The sequence below is a fragment of the Neurospora hispaniola genome, assembly GCF_033458365.1.
Source record: "Neurospora hispaniola strain FGSC 10403 chromosome Unknown B0T23scaffold_1, whole genome shotgun sequence".
Lineage (NCBI taxonomy): Eukaryota > Fungi > Ascomycota > Sordariomycetes > Sordariales > Sordariaceae > Neurospora > Neurospora hispaniola.
Genome location: NW_026944406.1, coordinates 6328572 through 6351197, shown reverse-complemented (window position 1 = coordinate 6351197; position 22626 = coordinate 6328572). Strand labels below are relative to the sequence as shown.

Here is a 22626-nt window from a genome sequence, read left to right as displayed (position 1 = left end):
AATCGTTTACTTGACCACTATTTCTCGTCGATCTTTCCCTAAATCGCAAGAAGAAATATTCCAACTGGAGTCTAGCATCTCAAGAGCAGTTGCGCCACAAGCCATCCCTTCGCGCAAAGGTACATTTACTTTCCCTCCATCGCCTTGGATTCCTTCCCAATCCTCCATTCCATGACTTCATCTCACACCCATCCAGGTGTCTCACAGACAAGATGGTCAACACCAATCCGGGCGTCAACCCCCTCAACCACCCCATGGTCCAGCAGGAGGTGGACAAAGAAGATGCCATCGACACCTTTATCGCTTTTCTCGAGCAGGACCCCTACGCCGACTCGTACACCACCAAGCTCGCCAACGCTCTCCAGGACATTGCCGTCAAGTACAAGGAGCTTGCTGACGACGGCGGCATCTGGCACGAGTACTTTGAGCTGACTCTCGACAAGTTCTTGTGGGACTTGCCCAAGACTCGCGAGGAGCTGTACGAAGTAGTCAGAAAACTCACCGAGGTGGATGTCGTCCACGAGGCTGCCATTCGCGGAGTGCAGGTTCAGGTTGTTCCCAAGTCTCGGGACCAGGCTACCTCTACTTCTAGCTCTACCTCTACCTCTGCGGATGCTCAAGTCGACGCGATTGCGAAGAGAATCGCCGAGTACCTCCTGGCCGATGGCAACAATGCTGGAGGCCGTAAGGTCGAGGGCGAGAATGCGACCATCTTCAGACTTGAGAGCGACGACACTCCTTGCACGATTCGCGTTTACTCTGGTGATGGTACCGGTCCTGCCATCTTGACGGTCAAAGTCCACAAGGAGAACGGTGCTGCAAAGCCGTCTGAGTTGTGAGGAAATGGTAAGCTTCGATCCCAGTGCCGTCTTTCTGCCACTCTTCAGTCCTCAACTATATCGTCACCGCTGCTAATCATCCGAAATGATCTAGGCCTACCTGTGCACCCTCAAAGTTGAGCACGTTGCCGACAGATGCTGAGAAAGGCTTGGGTGAGCATACCGGCATTTCTGCACCTCGGGATGCCTTGTCGGTGTCTGAAGATATGCTGGACCGTGGAAACAAAAGTCAAGCTGGCTAGGAAGGGGTGATGTGGCGGGAGTGAGGTGCTTCATGCAAGGAAAAGACGAGAATCCTTGGGTGACTAGGAGCTGTGCTGTGCTGGTATTCAGGGCATTAGTGTGTCCCACCGCCAGTGGATACCTACCTACCTTTCGTTCCATATCAAGCATCGAATCTCTTTTGAACGCACTCTGTGAAATACACCTCATGCGCTTCCATCTCTTATTCTCTTCTCTGGTTGTTTGTTCTAGTGCTTTGTTTTGGGACGACACGGATGGTGATGAACTTTCTCCAGTTGCAATCTGATGATAGGGGGCTGGGAGGTCAAGGTCTGGACTCTAGATCAAATTCATCAGATCACAGGTGTTTGCCTGAATCCGTCTGATCACCGAGGAAGCGGCGAGAATGAGTGTTATCAAGTTGTTGCCTGCAACAAGGCGCATATAAGGGCTTCAACCTTTGCTCCTCGCTGTCTTCTTTTTCCTCGCCACCTTCAAGGCATCGCCCTTCTATTACCCTTCTCTTTTCCTCGCTCGCTTGGTAAACGTAGGTATCTGAGTAAACGCCTCGCCTTCTTCGCACTCCAGCCGTCTTTGAAGAACGCTTCTTCGTTGTACTGCGCGACTTCCCATTGCCCCCGTCACTCCCGCGATCAACTTGGTTTGAGCTTCGGTACCTACTCATCCAAGTATCATCTCCACAGGCAAGATGGTAAACGAAGAAGTCGACAAGAGACAAGAAGCGGCAGATGAGTTTGCCACGTATCTCACCGAGGATACCTTTGACCTAAAGTGTGATTGGGAGCGCGAAATTTCGATTCCTCTCAAGGACTTGGCAGTCAAGTACGGCGAGCTTTCGCCATGTGTAGAGGGTGCAACGCATTCAATGGACTGGCATAACTACTTTGTGATGAGCCTCAAGAAGCTTTTGAGGGACTTGCCGTCAACCACCTCCGACTTGGGCAAAGCACTCGAAGCTCTCAAGCGCGAGGAAGTCGCAGCCGATGCTCGTGCCCGCGGGGTGCACATCCAGATTCTCCCGGGACCTCCTACTCCTTCTCCTACCCCTGCTGACGAATGCATCGACGAGACCCCGGAAGCTCCAAATCAGCAAGGGAACAACAACGCCAACGGAAAACGCCCTGCCGAGAACCAAGCTGAGGACAAGGTCACTGCCGCCACTGACGCCACTGAAGCTGAAGCCGAAGCTCAAGATCGCCCCGCCAAACGTGTCAAGCACGACATCGAAGCCAAGAACGCGACGACTTCGAGTGGTTTCACCGTCGAAACAGAAGGCTCTATGTCTCTCACCCTCCGCACATCCGATGACACTAGCACCTCGATTATCAATCTCAACGGCCACGGCCCTGCCATCGTAACTGTCAACGTCCAGAAGAAGCACAACACCGCCTCTGCTTCTGCCAGGAACAACAACAAGGAAGCCGAGAAGGAAGGCGCAGCCTAGGTGAATACGGAGCGCTGACCACCCTTCAACCTGGGAAGGAACAACCGGTACGCACCCTTTGGTTTCGATACTTCTGTTCAACCGGACAGGGGCCTATGCAACCTGTTTCTCACCCCCTCCTTCCCTTTCTGCTTGGCAAAGTCCATGCCCGGGGTATTTACTGCAGTGATTCTGATTCCGCTTCAAAGTCACAGATCGATCCGTTTCCGCGCCACAGCGTAGGGCCTATAGGCCGCATTCCGTTTCTCTTATCGTTGTCATTGGAGGCTCAGCTGAGCGGACATGCTGGGAAATGGTTTTGGGTTTGAATCGATTTGAGCACGGTGGGAGATCCTTCCTCCGAAGTTTCATAGAAGGATCACGTGGGTCGTGGACTTGTGGACTTTCCGGTTTTGAAAGGCTGGCTTAGTCGCGACAAGCAAGGAAGGACGTTGGGGGAAACTTCTGGTAGCACGAGTGAATTCTAGCAAAGCGCTGCTATTCAACAAAGCACCGTTACCGAGTGGACTGATCCCGACCTACTTTGAGAAGGATAGAGCATGAGGAGGTGTTCTTGTTGCAAAGGATAGGCATAAAGGCACAGTGTTTGCAAATCCTTGGTCCAGATACTGTGTGACTATGCATTGTATGGTTGACCGAAGCTATTTGACGCTCTATTCGCGAGAGTGATTGAACCCGGCCAAGGAAGCTTCTCGTCAGGCCCGCTGGAGGGACGGAAAGCTTCCAGGTAATTCTCCTACGTTAGAGATGTATTCTGCTTGAAGCCTGATGGTTCTTCGCTACAGTACCTCCTTTGTTTCGCTCATCATTATCTTCCTATAAATCCTCTTGCAGCTCAGTCTTGATCAGAGGCAAACCATGGCTTGAACATAAGCCTGCACAATTTTCCTGAGATTCAAGTCAAGGTACGTCTACCTGTAGTCAACTTGTAGGTCGCTAGAGGTATGTAGGTATTCGACCATTTTGACAAGCCCTTCAGTCACTGACTCCAGCAGCACTCTGTCCAGGATCAATCAGGCAGGCAAGATGGCGGAAAAAACAAAGACAGATGACGAGGCGATGGAAGACCTCGTTCAGTATCTCGAGAAAGGGTACACTACACCCCACGATTGGGCGCCCGCCTTGTCAATTTTCTTCAAGGCACTGGCAATGAAGCACTTCACCCCCGTTGCCCTTGTAGAGGGCAAGGACCTTACATTCAAGAGTTTGATGAGGCTGTTGAGGGATTTGTCGATGGACCGTAATGCGAGCATGTTCATGGGCATCTCCATTACTACCTCTACGTTGCGTCAAAGATTCCCTTCATACTACGCTCAAGACGTCAAGGCCGATGTATTCGACTTCGAGACCAACAGTGCCTACACCCTTCGTATCACCGAGGACACTCCAACTTCCGAGCTCAGTTACCTTACTCTCAACGGCAAGGGCCCTGCTACGGTTACTGTCAGCGTCCAGAGGAAAGAGGATGCTACTGCCAGCGAGGCCAAATCGGAGGGTTAGCAGTTAGCCTGGACTACGCTGTCTTGGTCGAATTTTCAATTTAGTAGGAAGTAGGAACCCTTCATTCTTCACGACGGGGAACTTGGCAGCTAATGTTTGGGCAAACACCGGGGAGTTATAGGGGCTTGCAAGCAGAAGATCAATGTTGGGATTGTACAGAAAGAAGGAACGTCTAGACTATTTCCAAGTTACCGTAGCTGGTGGCGCCTGTAGAACCGCAGCTTTTGCACGAAAGTCGAACAGAAAGATAAAAGAATTGGCAAACAGACCCTGGCATGATCTCCAGGCAGTGAACTCTGTGGCCGCGGAGAAAAGCCCAATCCATTTCATGTCCGCCCGTTCGCGCCTGCCTACTGGTCCGGTCTATTCCCTCTGCTCGCGACACTGTGCCCCTGGCGGACCCTTTCGGCATTGCGTTGGACACGAAGCTGACGGAATGTACATCTCAGGTTATTCACTGGACCTCTGGAGCCGTTAGCTCTTCGTCCCAAGACAGAAAACCTGGCAGTGGACGTGAAGAGAAATTTCCCTCGACAGCCCTGGTGTTCTAGGGTGTACCCAGCACCAGACGAAAGGGCAATGGGTACTTCGTTTTGCGTCAACCTTTATGTGAACAGAATCTTGTGAGTTAATGGTCATTAGTTGGAGATATCGTAGACAGGGTTTCTCGAGGTTTGACCCGGGCTGAAATGCGTATAAATTCCCTGTCCAAAAATCCTCCTCTCACCCTACAACATCTTTCCTTCTTATGTCAGGGACGAACCACCACCACTGCACCATCTTCCACTCTCCAGTCAACGACACAAGCAAAGATGGATCCGCACCAGCAGTACAATGCGGGAGAGGACATGGTGCAGAGGGAGCAAATCGTGGCCATCGCCAAATTTGTCCACTTCCTCCAGGACAACTTCGCTTACCCCGGCTCTTCTGACAAAGACGTCAAAATGTCAGAGGCCCTCAAGAGACTCGCCGTCAAGTACAAGGAGCACGTGGAGGACAATGGCCTCGGCTGGTTCGGAAACGGAGACGATCTGGGCGGACTGTTCAGCGAATACTTTTCGTCCAGCATCCTCAAGCTGATCAGGGAGCTGCCGGCCCCCAATATCCAAGACGTCAGTAGGGCGGTCAACCAGCTTCGTCGCGAGGAAGCTGAGCACGAGGCCAGAGCTCTTGGAGGCCAGATCGTCTATCCTCAGGCGGTCCAAGCCAACGAGACCACAAGCGCCTCGAGCGCCGTCATGGGACACTACTGCATCCAGGTCGTGGAGAATGGTGTTGTCTCTGCACTCAACCTCCACGGTGATGGCCCTGTCACCATCACTGTTGTTGTCCAGAAGAGGGGCAATCCCATCCCCAACCCCAACTACAACCCCAACGTGGCGATCCAGAACAGATTGGCCTAGGCCAGAGGTCCTGTTCACTCGGAGGAGTACCGAAGCTTTACCTGGTGAGTGCTCGGCAATCCCCCCACAAGACACAACACTCGAGGCTGGACCATCTCTCTGACCATCCAACAGGCAGGTATCGGAGCAGCAGATGGCACCTCAAAACGAGCAACAAATGGAGAAGGGACCATGGGAAGTAGAAATGACTTGACGGCCATTGTCCAAGGAATCAATATGGCTGAATGCGATCTTGGGGAAATGAAGCCAGGAAATGGAAAGTGAAAGTACCTCTAGCATCAAGTCTCCTTCAAAGTAGCGAAGCAGAACACTCTTCCCCCGAGATGATTCTTTCCCGTATTGTGCCTTCCATTCGTACATGTCTTTGTGAAATCTTGCCGACAACCTTCATTGCTAACTTTTTGCTTTTTCCACACACAATCCATTCACCAAGCGGGGCATTGTGCCCTTGAACATTGACTGCCTGGGAAGGTCCAGGGAAACACTTCTTTGCGCATTCGATTCGCCGTTCTCGTCTCCCCACGAACTGGATGTCTTCTCTTCCTGTCCAGAGTCATCACACTCTCCACACGACCAACTGATCATGATTGCTTGCCATCTTCCTTTTCTTATCCATCTTCCATTTTCGCCTCGACACAAGTGTTCTCAGATCTGACATATGGCGTTTTCCCTTTTGCCTCCTTCAGTCTCAAATCACAGAACTTCGCGTGCCTGAATTCAGCAATGCTTCACGCCCGCGGAAGCCGCGAGAACCGGAAAGTTGGACGCATACAGCCTTGGTCTCCTTCATATTTCGACAGAGTTGATCGCATGCTCAGTCGGCCAGCCGTCTGCCTGCCAGGCTGGGCCCACTTTCTAGCACCACCTACCTGCAGCCTTGCCCCGCGATCGTGCGTAAAGGTAGCTTCGTCTTCATCCTGAACGTATTAGCAACATCCTGTGACCTCTTTTGTCCTGCCGAGACAGTCCAAGCTTGAAGACTCCAGACCTGCTGTCTAGTCCTCGATCGACCCTACCACGATTTCTCCATCAGCCACACACCTCTACATATAACGGCCGTCCGTCCCCCCCGCAACATTCTGCCTCAACCTCGAGTCACACCTTACCATCACCTCAGCCATGTCTGACCCGAAGCCGATCGACGCGCAACCAGCGTGTCCAAGTGCAGTCAACCAGAACGACGTAACCGTAGCAGCCTCAGGGTGGAATGAGAACCTCGAAAGCACCATAGCCCAGTGCAGAGAGTATGAGGAGATCACAGGGGATGTGTGGGCTACCTACTACCTCCACTGGTGTGAGCAAGAGAAAGCGAAAGGACCACCGACCTCTGGTGAGGAGGCTTTGAGTTTCCTCAAGAGTCTGTACCACATCCGCCGCGCCATGACCATGTACGGCCAGCCTGACAACCTGAACGTGGGTGACGCCAATAAGCCTGGCACAACAACCACCGGTGTCCCTCCCAAGACTTTCAGCCTGAGCTGGGGTGACGGTTCCCCCATCACGATCGATATTCACACGCAGCCGACGGCGACCATCAAGATTGTCACCAATGATCATGCCCTGGTCACAGTCAGCACCAGGCTAGGAAATGGTAACAAAATGGATCTCAAGATCCATGACTCTTCCACGATCGAATTCGAGGCCGCGGGCGGTACTGTAACCAGATGTACGAAGGAGGTGCGAGGGTCCATGACGATTACAGTCAAAAGTTCCGGGACGGTGACATGGAACCAGACCCCATCTCCCGCTGTCAGGGATGATGAAAACGACCAGGGCGTGGACGAGCCTTGAGGAAGTGGCGAGGTGAAACGGAACCTAAGAGGCTTGATCTTTTCAAGCTAAAAACGTTGAATTTGGTGACGGAGGATATTCGAGGGCTCGACACAGGAAAGCGGAACAGAGAAGGAACAGAAAATGATGACCGATTCGGAGCAAGGTGCTTGTCAGAAGGAAGGATCTGGAATCCAGGAAGATATAAGTCAGGAGTCAATGTAGGAATGGATACCTGAGAGGATGTGTCACCCCTCTCAAAAGAACACTTCCACGTGCATGAATCAGGTTACATGCAGAGGTAAAGACTGGATATACCGGGCATGAAGCAATGCATAACCCCGCGTAAGTGGTCCTTTCTAGAATGTGTGGCCACCTCGTGCTTATTGCAACGCATGAGGCCCCACTCGGTCTTTTCCTGCCCGAGAGGTCGAAGGCTCATCTACTTGTGGGATACTTTTGAGCCTAATGCATCTCTGGCAATCGACCAACATGATGAGGGTTAGCGGTGAACGGATAGAACGAACCAAGGTCATACAACCGAGTGCCTGCGAAAGTGTATCAAGTCTACCGACGTTCCTCCGAGATTATATGTACCTCTGTGTTGCCTTACTCTTTCCCTCCAAACGGGCATTTCCAAGGCCCGAATGGTGATACAATCCAGGACTTTCTCGACGAGATGCTTGAAGACTCACGCAGTGCATAAAGCGTCAAAATTTCTTCGGAAGGACACGTATCGAACATCTTTTTTCCTCTCCAGGTCAAGTATATAACCACAGATACTTGCCCATCTTTCGATATCCCTCTCTTCCTCCATCATCCAAAGTACCTAGAACCTCCAGTCGATTCTGTCTCAACATTGGTTTCACTTTTTTATCACCAAATTCTCAACCATGGGATATCTCACTCCTGCAATACGCCAAACGGCCACCGGTACTCTGTCAACACTGCCAAACGACCAGACGTTCGCCGTGATGCATGAAACATATTACGGCCAAGAACCGCAATACAATGTGCACCCCCATTCCAACGGCGACCTCCATCGCAATCCCGCCTGCAAATTTCAACAAAGATATCTAGCGGAAATTCAGGCAGTCGGCGAGAAAGAAGCATGGCAGACAGGGGAATACTACACCAACGGCCAGACCGTTATTCTGAATTCCAAGGTCCGTCCTAAAGGTCCTTGGGTCAATCATGCCCTACTGAATCAGCTTCGCCTTCAACAGCGGTATCAGCAGCACCAGCAGCAACAGTGGCAACAGATTCCTCCCGTACCGATAGTGCCTCAACAGAGACCTGCGGTTTGCTCAGCACCATCACTCGGCCTGAATCAGTTTCAGACTTGGGCACAGCCTCAACAACCGGGTTGGGACTTCGTCGACAAACCCAACCATGTTGATCTTACCTCTAATTATTACGATATAGGCAATCACGCTTCTTCCAACTTCAACAACATCTTGACCTCGCAATCGACACAGCAGCCGGAGAAGTTAAAGTCCGACATGGGTCGCTCGGTTGATTGCCCTGTAGACCTGATACGCTCTCATCCACCGACATATAAAACAGCTACAGCGTCAAATAGCTCTACTGAAGGAGTAGGACACCATAATCAAGCCCTGACGAGTCCGCTCCCGGAGACCCAGACCCAACACGGTGCTTCTCGCTGCTTTATCAACGTACTCGACCCAAAGGCATATCCAGCTCCTCTTTACCATCCTCGGCCACAGAACGGCCCACAGAGATATGCTGCTCGTCGGATGATCAATAAATCTGACAAACACCTACGTCTTATTTCAGAGTTAATGAAAGAGGAGGAGGAGGAGCAGGAGGAGGAGCAGCAGTACGGACAGGAGGAGTGCGAAGAGGAGGTGTACGAATCGGAGGACTACGAAGAGGACGACTCCGGACACGAGGACTACGAAGAGGAGGCCAACGAGGAGAAGCAGTACCCAACCCCCAATTCACTGCCCCCCACAGACACCTCTACACCCAACACTTCCCAGCGACCTGAGGAAGAAGAGCCAGAGCTCTGTGACCAAACGGAACTCAACGACATCCTCGGTGTATACGATAATACCTGGGAGTACAAGTCCAAGCCGGCCATCACCGCCGCGCTCTACAAGTACAAGCGAACACGCCTCGATCGGTCAAAGTACGTCCTAGACTGTCTCATGGATATGGTGCAGGTGAACTCGGACGAGTTTAAGCCGCCAATAAGGCCTGACAGCAGCAACAACAACCACAACCACAACCACAACCACAACAGCAACACCACCACCACCCCAAAGAGAAAGAGGAGGGACTCTAGCTCGTCTTGGGACAGTTTATTTGATTCCGAGGAAGAGGATGATGAGCTCGAGTCTGCATCTTGCGGTAGCGGCAAGAGACGTCATCTAAATGACACCTAACAACAACACAGGGGCTTCCAACAAGGATTAAACATAGGCGCGATTTGAAAAGATAAAAAAAAAAGGACTGGACTTGATGGAACCCAAAGGATTGACGGAATTGGAAGAACCCAAGAAGTACCTGACGGGCTTCCCGCATGAGTTAACGACAAGCTTTTTGGAACTTTTCGACATTCGTACGTGTGGGATGGTGAAGTGGGATAAGCAGCGGTGTCCGTGTTGGGTTCCTTCGTGATGGGGCTTAGGATTGGAACGGATGGGACTTTGGAGGGTTAATAGTGTCCGGAGTTTTGGAGTTTGAGGAAAGCTGAAGGAGCGGTACCTAATTGTGTGGAACAAGGGAGCAGGTTGTTTTGTATTGTTGCTGGGAGTTAAAAAGGTTCTGAAAATTGATTGGGAAGGGTTGTTGCCTATGCGACTTTGCTTGTTGAGATACCCGAGCGACTGTTAGGATACCCGAGCGAGCGGCTTCTAGAATTGTTTACAGATAATAGATGGCACGGAATACATGGGCGAATTGGAGCGGTGCGGGTGGCAAAGAAAATGCATGCCTGGGTGACTTTCTAAGTTGTACGATTCTAGACATGCCTCCTTCCTTTCCTATTCCCTCCTTTGGTTATCTCGTTCTTGCCAACTCCTTTTTACTTTCTTCCTTTCAGCAAGTTCAGCCCAGGAAATGAAAGACGTTTCGCCCCCTAAAACCGTACTTGCTGCTCCAAACTTGACCAGATATGTCCCCCTTCAAAGGACCCCTCCTGAATTCTAAGGACATTGACTCATTGACCACAAGCTTTGAGACAGGTAAAACCCCTCATCCAACCGCGTTTGCGTCCATGTCGCCACCACAAACTCCCAGTAGTATTGAGCGTTAGCATAATCCAAGAGAAAAAAAAAGGGAGGGGAGGGAATAAAGCGAAGAAGCCACCTGCAATATCAGCATGACCCAACGCTACCGCTATAGAAGCCAAAGGTAACAACATCTCTTGCCCCAACAAGTTACCATTACTGGCCATCCCGTTAAGTAGCCTTCCATCAGACATGCAATGGGATATCAAAAGTCAATGTGACTAGAATGTGGACATGGAGTGTATATACCGACCTCTCAAGTACTCGGCGTGGTAGACACAGGTACTCGTCGTCCTCCATCTCCCCCTCTAGTCCTTATCCTCCTCACCCTGCATGTGCTGAGCCTCCACACGCTCAGACATTGTTTACAAAGGCAGACATTCTCCACCTTGCTTTCAGAATCGACTCTAGGTGGCAATCTTGGTCCCACTACCCTCCGTTTCAGACATCACGTAAACGGGCTCTGCCTCTTCGATCGTGTTGGTTTCGCACCTCTCAATTAACGTTCTGATGTACGTCCCAGACTGGTGGTGTCTGTACACGACACAGATGAAAGTGCCCTCGACGTCGATTCTGGCGCTGCCAAAAGTTGCATGAAGATGACATCCCAGAAAGTTCCTCCAGTTGGTTGTTCTCAAGGCGGAACCGTTGGCGTTGGGTGCTTCGTGCGTGAAGATTGCGAGGAAGTAGATAAGGTATCTTTGTCTAGAGCATAAAGTGTAACGTCTGGTGTCAGCGTGTTAGCGTAATAGTCTCGTGAGTGTCCTGCGTGAGTTCGGGATCCGTGGGCATAATACCTAACCTTTGAAGGTACTGGTTACTGACTTGATTTGATGACCGGAAAGTGCCCAATTTGTAAGGTTGAGAGTATGAAATGAAGCTCCTGGTCGTTGATGACTTGTAGCTTGTCTCAGGATGGCGAGAAGGGCGAGCAGGATGAGAAGGCAGTTGACAATAGGAGCGCGGGCTCTGTACCTAGAGGTACGCATGTGGGATTTTCCACAGACTGGGGGGACTGGACCCGGCTACCCACATCTATATTCAGAAGCCGATAGTAGAAGTAACAATAGAGGTAGTTTTGCGATGACTGCTGAGGCCCGATCTCAACGGCACGCAACATTCCCTGATCAATATCACGTCTTTGGTAGCACACTATGGAATTTACAGATAGACAAGAGCTATATGAACTCAGACAGATTCAAGTCCCCTCCGTACGCCTGGCATATAAAGTTCATATTGGAATGCGAGAGAGTGATGGCGCGGTTAAATCGAGCACGCTGTTACTTGCAGGTCTTGGGAAAACGAAGCTCCAGACGTCAATGACGATGTTGAGACAGGTGACACTCACTTGAGACGGGATGAAATCCTTCTCGTTACCAGGCAACCATCGGAGTCAATAGCCCTCAAGGCTGCTGGACTCGCCGATTTACCCCTCCACCGGTCGAAAGATTCTCCAGTCCCTTATCCGCGCCCGAGTAGGTAGCAACACGCGTACCTGCCTTCCTTCCTAGGTTCCTTCCTCTTCTCCCTTCTCTTCCTTTCCTTCTTTTTTTTCTTCTTCTGCTTTCACTAAACTACAACGCTCATTCTTCTTCTACCACCCAACTACCTCTCGTCACTTCCTCACCACCACACTTGATCAACCAAGATCCAAGAAGCTTCTCTCCCTCCCACACCACCACCACACCACACCACCTCGCTCGTATCTCAGCTACCAAGTAAGTCCCCTACTACCTACCCTACCCTGCTTACTCTACCGTACTTCCCTCCTCCACGTACCGACACGTATAAGGTAACCTTGCATTCCACCCTGATCGCAAACTGACACGCAGATATTAGAGAGATATAGAAAAAAAAAAAAAACTATGGACGCCTACCACTACCGCCCTTACGTCCTCACCAAGGACGAGTACCTCTCGCTCCTTTGCGCGTGGATGCGCGTCGCGGGTATAGAGGATCACCACGCCGTGACCATTCTTCGCGCCCTCGCGTTGATTGTAAGTACCTTCCTCTACTTACCTACCTCTACTCGCATCTCCTTCTTGCATTCACGAATCGTTCTATGGTTGCTGTGAAAGAATGTAGATACTAACCAAGCGTGTACATGTAGCGACACCTGAAAGAAATGGGCGTTTGGCAGGGGCCTTGAGGGGGAGATAACTGGGGAGGGAGGGGGGGGATGAGGGGAAATGGGGTGCACGTATTCCTAGTAGACGTGATCAACGCCTCTGGCTATCTTAACGAGGCCTAGGATGGAGGACGGGAGGGGTTAGTGGTGGTCGGGTACCTCGACATACATGGGACTGGGTGGTGTGCCTTGCTTGGTGGGAAGCAGGCGAGGTTGCTCTAAAAATACAAGTCACGGTGCCTGACTGAAAAACTGAAAATATAGTAACCACAAAAGTGAAAGGAGATGTTATGATGGGGTGGTGAAGATGATTCGGAGAGTTCAGCGTTGCCTGTATCAGCCAGCTGCACGGCTTTAACAACTGTCTGTCCTCACCGACGACGCGCTTGTCTCGTCAAGGGACTGGAAGCGCGCCTGCCCGACTTTCACTACACAGTTCTCCCAGGCATACGCGAAATATGGATTTAGACAGGACAGGCGCGCCTTGACAGAGCTTCGTCGATGCTCAGCCAGCCAGTCACGCTAACGACTGGACTCTTCCAAAGGGAATTCGTTAGGTAATCATCATCATTATCATCAAAAGAGAACCCATCAACGTTGATCACTACAAGTTTCACGGATTATGAGTATCCATCAGCAAGAAAATACCACATCCCTCTAACTTGTCGACACGCAACTGTATAACACTCTTCATAGTCTCAGTAAGGGCTAAGGAAGTGAGGGAATTCGATATCAACACCGGGTAGATAGATAGGTAGATAGGTGATATTGTCGCTGTTGTCGAGTAGGTAGGTACATTTGCGCCACGCAGCGAAACCACACACACAGTTGTCGCGAAAAGATCAACGACAGTCATCACCCCGAGCAACCAGGGCAGAAGAAGGGTCAGGTGTAGCGGACCGGAGTTCGGAATCTCGATGAACTAAATGCCGTTCGGAAAACTTCAAAACTTGCAACAAGGACAAACATACCGCATTGAGACAACCGAAACAGAAAAAAAATGACGGGGAAAGACTTTAATTCATTATCCGGGTATCATACACTACACTACTTACTTCCGCTCATTAAATTCCTCCGCCGCATGCCTTTACCATTCATGCACGCCATTCTCTTGCTTGCTCTAGTCTCACCCAGCAATGCTACAATACCAGTACAAACACAACGACCAAGCTTGCGCATGTCCCCTTCTGTTGCTGTTTGATCCCTTTCTTGTCTTTCTTTGTTCGACCGTCGAGACTAGGTACCTGTAGGTAACAACCGAAAACTCAACAGTAGATACCAAATGAACGCCCATTCCTGGAAATACACAAACAAATGAAGCCCCATGTCCTTCAAATAATCCCGCTCGCTTCGCCTGACGCCTGCCCTATGCATTTGATGTGTGTCATGTATGTGTTTGTTCCATCATCTCCTCCTCCTGCCCCGACAACCCTTGATCGGCCCACTACACCGGAGTTCTGGGACTAATCTCCCCGTCGCTGACCGGCGGCGAACGTTGGTTCAGCTCCTCGCCTTCGGCAAATCCACCGTTGGGTAGCTCTTGTTTTCCTTGCTGAGCATCACTAAGCACTGGCGCTCCCTGGTCACCACTCGGTAGCGGTAGTGGCCCCACCTTGGTCCTTTCCGTCCTTTGCGCCAGCATCTTCGGAATCCTAACCGACGCCGGCTCGTGAAACGTCCCCTGCATCACGCCTGCATTAGAGGCCTGTGCTTGTTCTACCTCCCTCTGTTCTACCTCCCTGAATGGGGAAGCCCACCCCTTCACAGCCCCCTCATCTCCTTGCAACGCTATTCCGGGCTTCGACTCCCCATCTACACTCTCCCTCCTAGCTGCGGACACGCCCTCACTGACGCTCAGCCGATGCAACTTTTCATCACAATCCTTCAACTGCTGCAACCGTTCGTCATATGCCTTGCGGTAGTCGACCTTTTCGAGGATCCAGGTAGCCAAGACCTTGATTAGGAATTTCCTGTCGACAGGCTTGGGGACATAGTCGTTCATGCCGTATTCCAGGCACTTTTCACGGTCCCCCTTGAGGGCGTAAGCAGTCATGGCAATAATAGGCACCCTCAACCCAGCGTCACGGATTCTCTGCGAAGCTTCATTTCCATCCAGGATAGGCATGTTGATATCCATCAGCACAATATCATACCCCAATGGTTTCCCGGTGACCATCTTCACGGCCGCGGCGCCATCGGCTGCCAGGTCGATGCTCCTAAAGCCAAGAGAGCGCAGCATGCCCAGCATGACTTTTTGGTTGATAACGTTGTCTTCGACAAGCAAGATGTTCTTGGTGCCGGCGACCGAGGCGAGTCGTTGTTGAAGAACGGTGACGTCAGGCTGAACAGGCGAAATGGGTGAACCGTCCTTAGCGGCCATCTGATGCTTCCAGTCTTGGATCTGTTCAAGGCTCTTAATCTTCTTGAAGCGTGCGGTGAACCAGAAAACGGAGCCGTGACGTTCGGGGTTGGGGCGGTAGCCGATGCGGCCGCCCATGAGCTCGGCGAGGGATTTGGCGATGGAGAGGCCGAGGCCAGTGCCCTTGTAACGCTTGGTGGTGGTGAGGTCGAATTGGCTGAAGGGGGTGAAGAGCGACGCGGAGGCGGACTCGCGGATGCCGATACCCGTGTCGATGACTTCGGTTAAGATGGTGTAGCTGTCGCTGTCCTCGGAGTGGACCGAAGCTTTGACACGGATGCTACCTTTGTCGGTGAACTTGGCTGCGTTGCCAACAATGTTTTGGACAATTTGGCGGTAACGGAGGGGGTCGCCTTGGACGGACTTTGGGAGGTTAGGGGCGAGGAAGAGCTCAAAGTGGACTGCTGGCGGTAACGTCGTCTGGACAGCGCGAACCACTGAGGTGATGATGCTGGCGACACCGACTACATCGGAGCTGACTGAGAAACTGCCCGAAGCTAGCTTGGAATAGTCGAGGATGTCGTTGATGACCTGCAACAAGATCTGACCCGACTCATCCATGATGTTGACAATGTCTCGCTGCCTCTCCGTAAGGGGCGAGTCGAGCAGCAACGCGCAAGCCGAAAGCATGCCGTGCATGGGGGTACGGATCTCGTGGCTCATGTTGGCGAGGAAATCGGATTTGAGCTTCTCGCTCTCCTCGTAGGCGGCAATCAGGCGGGACTCGGACGCCTTACGCTCCGTCAAGTCGCGCGTGACCTTGCCAAAGCCGACATGGACGCCATTCTTGTAGACGGCCGTGATGACGACATTGGCCCAGAAGCGCGTTCCGTCCTTCTTGTAGCGCCAGCCTTCGTCTTCGACACGACCCTCGCGAAGACAAATGTCCAGTTCCATGTCTGGCTTCTTGATGTCCAAATCTTCTTTGCCGTAGAAAATGGAAAAGTGTTTGCCTATGATCTCCTCCCGAGTATAGCCCTTGAGCAATTGCGCGCCAGTATTCCATGTCGCAATGTGACCTTTTGTATCGAGGAGGAAGATGGCATAGTCCTTGGTGGCTTGTACGAGAATGCGAAAGGCTTCATCAGTGGATAGGCCCGGTTGGACCTGCTCATTGTCGAGGACCTCGGAGGATGGACGCTCGTGCCATTCGAGGTAGATGGAGACCAGCTCGGCATCTCGAAAGATGGGGATCACGCGGGCGCGACAAGTGAAGGCGCTCTTGACAGTGATGGCCTTGGAAGTGCGCTCGGATCGAGAGGCGACGGCATCATCGACGGCTTCGGCAATGAGTTTTGATTTGCTGGCGCCAGTTTCGCGGATCTGGCTTTCGAGAAAGGGCAGGAGGAACTTGCCGATGCAGTCCTCTTCGGTGACGTGCCAGTCTTGCAAGAAGCGTTTTGAGACGCGGGTAATGCAGCACGACGAGGACAGCAGGAGTAATGGGACGGGAGAGAAGTCGAAGATGAGGCTCATGTCGGGAGCCGCAAAGGGATGGGTAGGCGGGACATGGTGTTGGAGGGTGACGGTGTCATCGATGGACGATTGTGTTGTTGTCCTGGTCGCAACACTCCAGGCGTGGTCTTCCTCCATGGCCTGGGTGGAGGGAGTTGAAGCGGAAGCCGAGATGTGGGAGTCGTTGTCGTTGAAGTGGTCGTGTTCCTGCTGAGTCATGGCCTGAAGACAGTCCGAATTGTCGGGTCCGGGGGCGGAGACAGCTCCGTAAGACTTGGAGGAGGAGTCAGGATATGGATGGGATTCTTCATCATTCCCATCCTTCGGTCCATCAATGACCATGTTCAGCAGACTATTTGCCATGTCGGCCATGGTTTTGGCGGTGGCAGCGTCGGCAGTGTCGGCCGTTAGAGGGAGGTTAGTTTGATGCGCCGAGCTTGAAATCCAAGACAAGTGCTTTTCTTTTTGCCGGAAGCAATCAGGAACTTGGCAGCGAGATGAGCTGATTTGTGCAGTAGCCGGATGTCGGGCGGTCACGGTCTATTAACCTAACCGTAGTCGGCTTTTCTGCTGCGCTCCGGGTGAGGTACCGTACGTAGGTACAGCTAAGCGCAGACAGACTATTGCCGACCGGCGGGGTTGGCCAATACTAGTGGCTGAGGGGGGCAAATAAAGTATAAAGTTTGCGGGTGGGCCAGGCCTCGGAAGACAGGATGTTGTCAGGACTGGACCTGGTTCGGGACGGAGCGAAGGAGAAATCTCGGAAAAGGGAAGCGGGAAAACGACAGACTGGTGGTCATTTGTGACGCTTGTGGCATGTTAAAGAGGTCAGGCAGGTGTGGGAAAGGGATACTCGATATTGTTTGGCAGCAGACAGACCGGCGACTGGAACTCGTGAAAGGGCGAAATGGGAAGGGGAAAGAAAAAAAAGAGATCTCGATGAACGTTGATTGCGGGACTGGGCGCGAGCCATGAATGGTCAGTGCTTGACTGCTACTGTACCGTGATGATCCCCCGCTGATTGCCCATTTTTCCACTCGTTGTTGTCACGGGCGCAACGGCTGCTGGTACCGATGGCATGGTAAACTTGAAAGTCGGTAACTGTGACGCGCGAATACCGCATGAGTGGGCGACTGGTCCCGCAGAATGTAGTACAGAAAATGGTATTTTACTCGGCTGATACAGTACCAGCTGTTACATCGTGGCAAAATAAGCGCAGAAAGAGACCGGCAGCAGCGGAGCGCCGGAGAAGGGATCATCAGGGGCCCCAACACACACTGCCCGGATTTATTTCAGTGTGTGATGGTCATTGACAGCTCCTCGATTTGTCCTTGGTTTGTTGCCAACAACAATCACTGTGTGGTCACTGTGGTGTGCTATGTGGCGCAACGGTCTGATAAATAGCTATCGTTTCCACACCACTGGTACCTTGTACACCCGACGGATGGACCCTTCTAGACTCGCTTTTGTCGGCCTCAATCGGTCCAAATGCCATCGGGGCGTCTGCTGCATGGAACCTCCCAGTCCTCTGCTGACACATTTGGATTAGCCGAATCTTCATTACACTACATAGGAGTGTGGTCGATCCTCGGGCTTTTCCAATGGTCCAAGGCATCATTGGCACTTTTGTGGTTGTCGTGACTCGATTTTGTTGGCTTTCCAAAAACGAGCAACGTTTGCGAAAGGAAAAGCTGAGACGGATGAAAACCACCAGAAAAATGCTGGGTCGGGATCATGACCTAGGTGACCCATGGGTCTCCCAGTCTGTTAGTGAGTTGTGCTCGAGCAGTGGTCTGTTTGGGGCGCCGCGGGAGTGCTTCCATCCCGTCATCTGATAAGAAATTGGGCAAGCGCAGAAAACAAAAGACAAATCAAATCCACGGAGGGGTCCCGGTGACTGTTCCGGGCTCTTGCCCTTGCAATCGGCGATGTCCAGTTTTTAGTGTAGTGTAGCAGCTGCTGCTCTTCAGCTCTTGCTGCTCTTTCCTTGGGGGTCAGCTCCCACTGCAGTGCTCCCCCATGCTGGACGGAGAAGGTGGGGCATATCACAATGACGTCACATTCTACCTTCCACTTCTTGCAGTGTAACATACGCAAGTACAGTATGAAACTAAGCATCTGCTGTCCGTGACCGCTTTCATGCTCCGCTCTTCGGATGTGTTGCTGGGTGCCGCTGCATTAGCTCAGCCCATCTGGGCTAGTGATTCGCTAGTGCCTCGATTCTTTTTCTTGTCGCGCAATCCGACTGGACTACAAAGCTGATGGTTTCTTCAGCGTGTTTCCACCTCTGTCCCATTTGCCACGAATCCCCAAACATGAAGCTATTCCCAAATTTCCTCGTATTCACCACAACAACTTATCGAACCATCTTTTCTGCTTGTTTTAGCCGAGCGGTCATGCCCAATGCAACACCAACGGCATCCTCCGCCATGCCACGCTCTCGTTCGCGCTTCCACTTACCCGCCAAGTGGCATCGTGGTGACTTTATGTTTGTTGTTGACATCCAACAATGCGACAACACATTGCCAGGTTACACCCAGTTATCAATTTCGTCCGATTTTCTGCCCTGTCCAAGTCAACTTCTTACCTTCGGTGTCCTGCCAACCACCCGTTTCCAAGAGCCTCTCTCTCTAATTCCACCAAGAGTACTTGAGCGTGGAAGTTGGGTCAAAGAGCCAGTCGCCTTTGGAGGTGACAATGGTTTCGATTTTGGAGAGGGTCAAGGTCTCCGGGGACCAACGGAGTTGTGTGCCGATGACGTGTTGTTTGTTGGGTTCGGTGCTGATGAGTTCGGTGTAGGTGGCGCATTGGGTGGTGTCGTAGATGCTGCGGTTGTGGTCGATGCGTAAGGGGGTGGACAAAATGCCGGTGGTGAGGGTGGCGGTCTTGAAGTTTTGGGTGTAGCTGATGGTTGATCCGGAGGATGAGGAGTTGGTCAGAGGAGAGGGGGTTCCAGCCTTTTGGGCGGCCACGTACGAGGCGGCTTGGGCTTTGAGGAAGTCGCGCTCGCAGGTGGCTGCGCGAGCCGTGGGAGCCCCGAGGGCCAAGGGGGTGACGAAGAGGAGGGTAAGGAAGAGGCGCATCATGATGCCGGTAGTTTATTCACTTTACACGGTGTTGAGGAACGACTAAGATGGGAAAGCTTTACCTCGGGAGTGTTTCAAGCGAAACCACCAGTGCTCTCTCTCAGCATCCCGCTCCATTATATACACAACATCATGGATGAGTACCCAAACTGCCGGGCTCGTAGCATATTTGCCAGTTTGCTAGTAGCAACTGGATATTACCGGGTGCGGGGACGTCCGTCTCATCTATACGCGGCACTCTCTCCAGCCATTCACAAGCGTCACCTTGCAAATTGCAAACTTTGAGGCTATACAGTTATAGCTGTTGCGATAACGACTGGCCGAGCAGTTCGTTGCCATATTTGGAAAAGCTGATCGTCGTCGCCTGTACTATGTATGGAATCGCGGTCCATTTGTGCTCACGGAAGCACCCGTCCGCTGTGTCGATCAAAGCATGGCCACCTTATTTCCTCATGTTTCACTTCTGATCAGCGTCTGCTTCTATCAAGTTAGGTTCCTTTGACGTCGCCGGCAGAGCCCGAGATTTCCAAGGTCTCCTGCCTCGCCTGTTTAGACTGGGCTGTAGTGTAAACTGTGTAGTACAGTAAGGGAAGGTTTTCTAACCCTAACCCAAAGCCTTTTTTTCACCGGAAAAAAAAAAAAAAAAAGAAAAAAAGGAAAAAAAAAGGACAAGTTTACTACACTACAGCCGAGACGAACACAGCTATTACACTACATCACATTACTTACTCTCGCAGGAGTCATCCCATCGGTGGGCCCAGACATGGGTTCAGCAACGGCCTTGTACAATATCGCCGGCGCGCTTCGGACACTACGCGAAGATAGGTATTTTATGGTGTGAAGAGCGAATCACAATTGTTAGGCTTCAGTCAGGTCTGGTCTAACATTGCGGGTCTATCTATCTCCGAAGACAATGCTTGATATATACACTCTACCTCTTACTCGTCGCACAGTAGTAGTTCCCCGCAAACTTTCATCGTTGACTCGGCATAGCGGCCGACTGGACTGACAATGTGCAGAAGGAAACGTAGAATATCTGGTTGACCAATTATTTTCCACAAATTCTTAATGCTTTTCCAATCGCATAATCGCAACCCCAACATCACCCATATCGCACCTCACGAAGCGGGTTCGGCAATTGAGCCTGTATGCCATTCGGTGATCTTTTACCTCGTACATCTATCTGTACCTATTCCCTCTGGCCATAGTTACACCTGCCTTTTATTTTGCGCCGGCATGGCCAGCTTCCAGAAATCGGTGTCCAAAAGAATGGCCGGCCGATAATCATCCGATCCCCTTCCTCCTAACTTTCATCCGGGGCACTTATCACTCTACTCACGCAACCACAACAACCACACAATAGACTTATCGCCGCCAAATCTTGAACCATCCAACAACCTCCAGTCCTCAACCCTTACAATAACCTTCATTTCCATTCAACACATCTCCCACAACACAAATCAGAATGACAACAACCTCCCAACCCTCCGGCCTCCACATCCTAATAGTAGGCGCCGGCTTCGCGGGGCTCTCCGCCGCTATCGAATGTACTTGTAAGGGTCACAGAGTTACGCTTTTTGAGAAAGTTTGCTCTATTGACGAGATTACTCGCTATGGAGACATTATTTCGTTCGATCCCAACGGATCGCGCGTCTTTGAGAAGTGGGTATATCCAGATAAGTCGTCGGTGGCAGAAAAGAATGGAGGAAATTTCTCGACAGACGGATTGGTTGGATTTGTGTCATTACCGGGGAAAGTTTGTGACGATACAGAATTTTGCACAGGAGAATAAGTGGGGGAGGAGAATAAATGGACATAGAGGGGAGCTACATCGGTTGATGTATGAGTTTGTGAAGACGAGAAAGGAGGAAATGGAGGTTAGGTGGGGGTGAGGGTTGTAGAGTATTTTGAGAGTGATGGTGATGAGAAAAAGGGACCACAAGCTGGGGTGGTGATTAAAGGACCGACGGGAATGGGAAGATGGAGAAAGTGATGGGTGATGCTGTGTTGGCTGCCGAGGGAGTTCGGTCGAGGGGGAGAAAGTTGGTGCTTGGACTGGAGGAGGATGAGCAGCCCAAGAGTTCGGGGTATGCGGTTTACAGGGCTTGGTTCCCTTCTGAACCTGTCATTGCGAAGAATCCAGTTACGAAACATGTGGTGGAAAATGGAGATCAACAAAAGGGGTATATTGGACCGGATATTCACTTTCTGGTTTCTAGCATCAAGGGCGGCAGCGAGATCAAGTGGGTGTTTACCCACATCGACGACGGCAACATTGAAGAGTCGTGGCAGTTCCCAGGAAAGCCGGAAGAGGCTTTGGCTTACCTTGAGGGATGGTGTCCTGTGGTGAGGGAACTGGTCAAAGCTACGCCGCCGGGAAGGTTGATCGACTACAAGCTTGTCTACCGCGAGCCATTGCCGACTTTCGTCAGTCCCAAGGGGAGGATTGCGCTCATAGGAGACGCGGCGCACCCATTTCTGCCGACGTCGATTCAAGGCGCTAGTCAAAGCATTGAAGACGGGACTGTAGTGGCTGCGTGTTTGCAACTTGCCTGCCAAAGCAACAAAGGGGGAACATGTCAAAGGAGCAGGTGATGCCGACAGCCCTCAAAACTTACGAGAAACTGAGGTACGTACGAAAGGGTGCACAAAGCCCAAGCCAAAGACACAAGAGAGGTGGCATAAGGCGGACTGGAATGGACCGGAAGGAGTCTGGAAGGTTCCAGAGAAGCTTTGGCTGCTGAGGGAGGAGTGGCTGTTGGGATTTGATGCTGAGGGAGATACCTAGTATAGACGGTGGCCTGATATTGTCAAGGAATTTGCATAGAAAGAATGATGGGGGGAAGGGGAGGAATTTGGTGGAGTTGGATGGGAGCAGTGGGAAGGCAATGTTGTGAGGGAATGAAGGCAAGATTTGGCAAAGGCAAGTTTTGACGAAAACTGGAGGGGGAAGTTGGTGGCGGTTTCATGAAATGATGGGAGCCTGGACCAGTGGTGGCGGCAACGGCGGTGATAAAAAGGAAGGATTTGATGCATCTACCCGAGATAGGAGCGCCTACAATCGGAACTTTGCCTTTGCTCTTTC

General features: G+C 51.6%; 10 protein-coding genes across 10 annotated transcripts; 7 read left to right on the top strand and 3 right to left on the bottom strand.

Moving 5' to 3' along the window:
* Positions 1–212: 212 nt before the first annotated feature.
* On the top strand, positions 213–2526 carry B0T23DRAFT_401820 (uncharacterized protein; the record flags this gene model as incomplete). The annotated part of the gene is made up of 4 exons (XM_062838615.1): positions 213–835; positions 934–1033; positions 1650–1734; positions 1766–2526. The coding sequence occupies 4 exons, from the start codon at positions 213–215 to the stop codon at positions 2524–2526; spliced, it is 1569 nt and encodes a 522-aa protein (XP_062698031.1).
* Positions 2527–3552: 1026 nt separating this feature from the next.
* Positions 3553–4026, top strand: B0T23DRAFT_392881 (uncharacterized protein; the record flags this gene model as incomplete). The annotated part of the gene is made up of 1 exon (XM_062838033.1): positions 3553–4026. One exon carries the CDS (start codon positions 3553–3555, stop codon positions 4024–4026), a length of 474 nt encoding a protein of 157 aa, XP_062698030.1.
* An 812-nt stretch (positions 4027–4838) lies between these two features.
* On the top strand, positions 4839–5429 carry B0T23DRAFT_305729 (uncharacterized protein; the record flags this gene model as incomplete). The annotated part of the gene is made up of 2 exons (XM_062834328.1): positions 4839–5138; positions 5172–5429. The coding sequence occupies 2 exons, from the start codon at positions 4839–4841 to the stop codon at positions 5427–5429; spliced, it is 558 nt and encodes a 185-aa protein (XP_062698029.1).
* A 1119-nt stretch (positions 5430–6548) lies between these two features.
* On the top strand, positions 6549–7321 carry B0T23DRAFT_417701 (uncharacterized protein; the record flags this gene model as incomplete). Its single annotated transcript, XM_062839663.1, has 1 exon — positions 6549–7321. The coding sequence occupies one exon, from the start codon at positions 6549–6551 to the stop codon at positions 7218–7220; it is 672 nt and encodes a 223-aa protein (XP_062698028.1). The 3' UTR covers positions 7221–7321.
* A 546-nt stretch (positions 7322–7867) lies between these two features.
* B0T23DRAFT_435892 (uncharacterized protein) lies at positions 7868–9638 on the top strand (the record flags this gene model as incomplete). Its single annotated transcript, XM_062840551.1, has 2 exons — positions 7868–9572; positions 9619–9638. The coding sequence occupies exons 1-2, from the start codon at positions 8093–8095 to the stop codon at positions 9636–9638; spliced, it is 1500 nt and encodes a 499-aa protein (XP_062698027.1). The 5' UTR covers positions 7868–8092.
* Positions 9639–10860: 1222 nt separating this feature from the next.
* B0T23DRAFT_392877 (uncharacterized protein) lies at positions 10861–11442 on the bottom strand (the record flags this gene model as incomplete). Its single annotated transcript, XM_062838032.1, has 2 exons — positions 10861–11158; positions 11279–11442. The coding sequence occupies 2 exons, from the start codon at positions 11440–11442 to the stop codon at positions 10861–10863; spliced, it is 462 nt and encodes a 153-aa protein (XP_062698026.1).
* An 876-nt stretch (positions 11443–12318) lies between these two features.
* Positions 12319–12602, top strand: B0T23DRAFT_425729 (uncharacterized protein; the record flags this gene model as incomplete). Its single annotated transcript, XM_062839930.1, has 2 exons — positions 12319–12450; positions 12564–12602. 2 exons carry the CDS (start codon positions 12319–12321, stop codon positions 12600–12602), a joined length of 171 nt encoding a protein of 56 aa, XP_062698025.1.
* Positions 12603–13903: 1301 nt separating this feature from the next.
* B0T23DRAFT_41197 (uncharacterized protein) lies at positions 13904–17049 on the bottom strand. Its single transcript, XM_062839457.1, has one exon. It carries the CDS (start codon positions 16825–16827, stop codon positions 14026–14028), a length of 2802 nt encoding a protein of 933 aa, XP_062698024.1. The 5' UTR covers positions 16828–17049; the 3' UTR covers positions 13904–14025.
* Positions 17050–19085: 2036 nt separating this feature from the next.
* Positions 19086–19544, bottom strand: B0T23DRAFT_306306 (uncharacterized protein; the record flags this gene model as incomplete). The annotated part of the gene is made up of 1 exon (XM_062834365.1): positions 19086–19544. A coding segment is annotated over one exon (459 nt), but the record flags the coding sequence as incomplete, so codon positions are not given.
* Positions 19545–20647: 1103 nt separating this feature from the next.
* B0T23DRAFT_410149 (uncharacterized protein) lies at positions 20648–22428 on the top strand. Its single transcript, XM_062839394.1, has 6 exons — positions 20648–21297; positions 21361–21381; positions 21424–21492; positions 21522–22078; positions 22111–22170; positions 22218–22428. Exons 1-6 carry the CDS (start codon positions 21007–21009, stop codon positions 22327–22329), a joined length of 1110 nt encoding a protein of 369 aa, XP_062698022.1. The 5' UTR covers positions 20648–21006; the 3' UTR covers positions 22330–22428.
* The last annotated feature ends 198 nt before the right edge of the window (positions 22429–22626 follow it).